General features: G+C 59.0%; 1 protein-coding gene across 1 annotated transcript; it reads right to left on the bottom strand.

Moving 5' to 3' along the window:
* Positions 1 to 407: 407 nt before the first annotated feature.
* Positions 408 to 3,446, bottom strand: SPRG_20393 (hypothetical protein; the record flags this gene model as incomplete). Its single annotated transcript, XM_012346233.1, has 14 exons — positions 408 to 426; positions 482 to 659; positions 705 to 960; positions 1,008 to 1,079; positions 1,128 to 1,196; positions 1,243 to 1,543; positions 1,590 to 1,798; positions 1,843 to 1,983; positions 2,036 to 2,194; positions 2,237 to 2,392; positions 2,449 to 2,703; positions 2,752 to 2,929; positions 2,977 to 3,281; positions 3,330 to 3,446. 14 exons carry the CDS (start codon positions 3,444 to 3,446, stop codon positions 408 to 410), a joined length of 2,415 nt encoding a protein of 804 aa, XP_012201623.1.
* Between the last annotated feature and the right edge of the window lie 206 nt (positions 3,447 to 3,652).

Genomic DNA, 3,652 nt, shown 5'->3' with positions numbered 1-3,652 from the left:
CGGTACAGCATCGCTACGTTGCCTGCCCCATTGCCATGGCATAACGCGCGTAGGTCAGCGGCCACATTGGCAAGCTGGCGGTCGCTCCGCACCGGCGGCGTCAAGGCCTCGGGCGCTTCCTCATGCAAGAAGCCATTTCGCGCATGCGAAGGTACGCTGCGACGCTTCATATGCAAGGAGGACGATGCAGGAAGCGACTGTAGTGCCATGAGCATCTCGCTGCACGTGGGCGTGGAGCGCACGGGGGCGTTTGCCTTGTACACATCGCTTGGCTTTCGCATTGAGCACACGCGCAAAGACTATTACAAGGTCGGTCGCGACGCGTACTTTATGGCGCTCGAATCCGACGACTTTGCCGCTGCGTTGCGCTAGGTGGCTAGGGGCGCGCGCCATCGACCGCGTACGCCTCAGCGACCAGCGTCGCATCTATGGAGAGTTGATCAAAACCACAAATATATTCTGCGGCTCAGATCTACCCAACGGCGCCTTCTCGGTAAAGCACTCTTCGCACGCGTAGATCGGGTCGGCGTACGACCCTTTTCGATGCTGGGGGCAGTAGAAAGACGCAAAGCGCGCGTAGCAGAGCTCGCAAAAGATGCACTGCTCTGGCTTGGACCACGACTGTCGCATTTGCTTGGCGTTGTAATAGTACACGTCGCCTAGCACATCACACGTAGGCGGCTCGTGTCGTCGCGCCAACGCACCGGTGATGTCGGGCACAATGTACCACTTGTCGAGAAGCGGGATGTCCTTGGAGCCCAAGCACGTGGGTTTCGGACACAACGTTCCCGTGCGCAGATTCCGGTAGACAACTTGACCACTTGGCACGTCGTACTCCTTTACAAAGATGGCCTCGACCTTGCGGCAAAGGAGACGCCGCGCCAAACACACTTTGGCGCCGCGCTGGATACGTGTCGCGGCGGCAAACGTGCGGTCCGCGTCGGCTTGCAGCTCGGCTTTCTAAGGAGGCATGCGCTTGCAGCACCTTGGCACATGACATGAAATACCCGCTCGCGGTCGGCGTCGTCCTGCTCCCGCTGCTTGTACGCGGCCGCAGCCAGTGTCCATTCGTGGCGGACCTACGCCGCATTTTCCATCAGCTACGTTGTTGCGATGATTGAGGGTACGCGATCGCGCTCGGCCTCCATGTCTTCTTCGAGCACAGTGTGCTGCGCTCGCTCGCGGATCTCGGACGACTCCATCGCGACGCCGGACGCCTTGAACTCTTTCCGCAGCGCCTACGTCGTGGTGGCGGTAGCACCGAGTCGTGGCACATCGTTGTGCCTTGAAGTGTTGGGTCGTCCGGCGATCGAGGTCGGCCTTGATCGCGTCCTGCTCCTTGGACGTCGGTCGGAGCAAGAGTTCTTGGAGCTCTGCGCGGACGAGGTTCGCGCGGCTCTCGACCTTGGCGCTCCAATCGGCTTGGAATTGCGTCCATTTCTCGGTTTTCTCGCGCGCTTTGGCCGCGGCCTTCTCGTCGCGTCGACGGAAGATGTCTTCCCACTCGCGCCGCCGACGGAGCAGCGTCACCTTTTGCTTTTCTCTAATTGCATACATCAACCTCGATATCGACGAGAATGCATCGCCACTTGTCGTCGATCTTGCGCCGCGCTTCAGCCGCGTGCGTCTGTTCGCGCAGTGTGTCGTAGTACTCGGTCACCGCGCGCTTGTGGTCTTGCTTCTGCCGCGACGCCGCGTCCAAAAGTGCTTGCATCTCGAGTTCGACGCGGCGATTCTCGCGCGAGTTATCGTCGGCCTTCTTTTCTTGGACGTGGCGGTGGCATTTGCGGCAGAAGCGCTAGTAGCCGAGTACTGAGACAAGCTCAGTGTTGACAGGGCTACTTGAAGCTGTCGCGCGGCGTGGTCGCGGATCGTTGCGTGAAAAGCTGCTCGGTCGGCTTGGATCTTGGCCATCTCGGCTTGGAAGTACGCGAGGAGCACCTTCCGCGCAAGAACGCGGCCTCGCCAGCCACGAAAGACACGCTAGTCAAGAGACCCTAACCCCATGTCTAAAAGCACGCCATTTTTGAACTACCTGAATTTTGATGGCAAACCGACTCTGCATTTGCAGACGTTTGAGGTACTTGAGAAAGTCACCGCGCTGCCGATAGATGCGCTGAATGCTGATGGCCGCTTCATACGTGGCGAGGACGGAGACAAAGAGTTTGCGCCCCCGCAGCCCTCGGTAGACACGCTACGCATCATCGATGTCGCTGTGTCACCAAAACGTTTGCACCTGGATTTCGGACGCGGCGACGTCTTGCAACGCGTGCTCCCTTAGATTCTCAAACGCGTTGGCTTGCTTGTACGTCGAGAGATGCAAGAGGCAGCGAATGGCCGTTTGTCGGGCACGGCGGCGCGCGTCCACGTACAGCAACCACTCGCGCATGCACTATAATAACAAGTGTGATGTACAATATTGTCGTATACCAAACGACACAAGCTTACTTTGCGCAAGCTGCGACGTTTGTATTGGAGCAGGAACCGCTGGCACGTGGCCTTGTCCTGGGCATCTTTTCGCGCGAGATACAAGTACTCGCGGATGCACGGACTCGTGAGCTCGTGGAAGAAGTGCGTTGCTTTAGACGCCGGGGCAAAGAGCTCTTGTAGCGGCGGCTGCGCCATGAGACTCTGGATGTGCTGGAAACGAATGGTATCGCGCACGAGCACCGACACGGGTAGCAAATTGTCGGCTTGTGCAATCTACACACGTTGTCTATTTTCACACAAACTGGACAGGTCGTCTCGCACCCGTTGGTTGAGGATGCGCGAGCACGCGTGGTTGGGGCTGAGCATGTTGAAGATCTCGTACAGTTGCTGGCGGGAGATGGTGGCCTGCGGAGACTCGTCAAGGTACCCGGACGAGCTAAAGACGAGGAAGCACCAGCGAAAGAGGTCCTCTTCGCTCTGCGCGGGGTACCGCAAGGCGCTACCCCACCCACCGTAAAGAAGAGGCAGCCACACATCCTACAGTACCGAAACGCGCAGAGGAGGAGGCGCCAGTTGAGCACAAGTGTGCTCATCGAGTGCGACGTGGGGATCTTGGACGTCGAGTTCTCGCACCAGTAGTGCAGTCGTTCGAGCTGCTTGAGCAAGAGGCGCTTTGGCTTGTCCAGGTCCGCGCCGCACTCGAGACCGTAAATGCCACGGAAAACGCCAAGGAGTCGCGCCTTCGTGACCATGTCGCGGGGGAAGGACCGGTGCAGCGTCTCGTAGAGTCCTCGGTCGTGGCCAGAGAGCGGAATCAAGCGAAACGCGTCGTGGGCCATGATTGTTTGGTGCTATCGCTAGCCATGCGTGGCCATCCTGTAGGACATCTCTGGTGGTACCAGCTGCAGAAGCTCTTGCCAACGCTTGACGGAGAAGCGCTCGACGAGCTCGTTCGCCTCGGCGTGCACCGCCTGCAGCTCCAAGCGCAGCGTCCGTGCTTTTGGCGGCTCGAGCATCGCCGTTTCGAGGATCGCAACCGTTCAAGATACCGCGATTCTTGTCCGGCCTTTTTGGTCCTACCCACCGGTGCGATGCCACGCAGGTACACGAGGCGCGAGATAGAGGTTCACATTGACTCGTTATGCATGTTAAAAAGACCTGGAGCGCGCTGTCGACGGCCAATTTCCGGGCGTCAGGTCGACGGTCTCGCTCATTTGCGCAA

Source organism: Saprolegnia parasitica, assembly GCF_000151545.1.
Source record: "Saprolegnia parasitica CBS 223.65 unplaced genomic scaffold supercont2.27, whole genome shotgun sequence".
NCBI lineage: Eukaryota > Oomycota > Saprolegniomycetes > Saprolegniales > Saprolegniaceae > Saprolegnia > Saprolegnia parasitica.
This window is presented reverse-complemented; position numbering and strand designations above follow the sequence as displayed.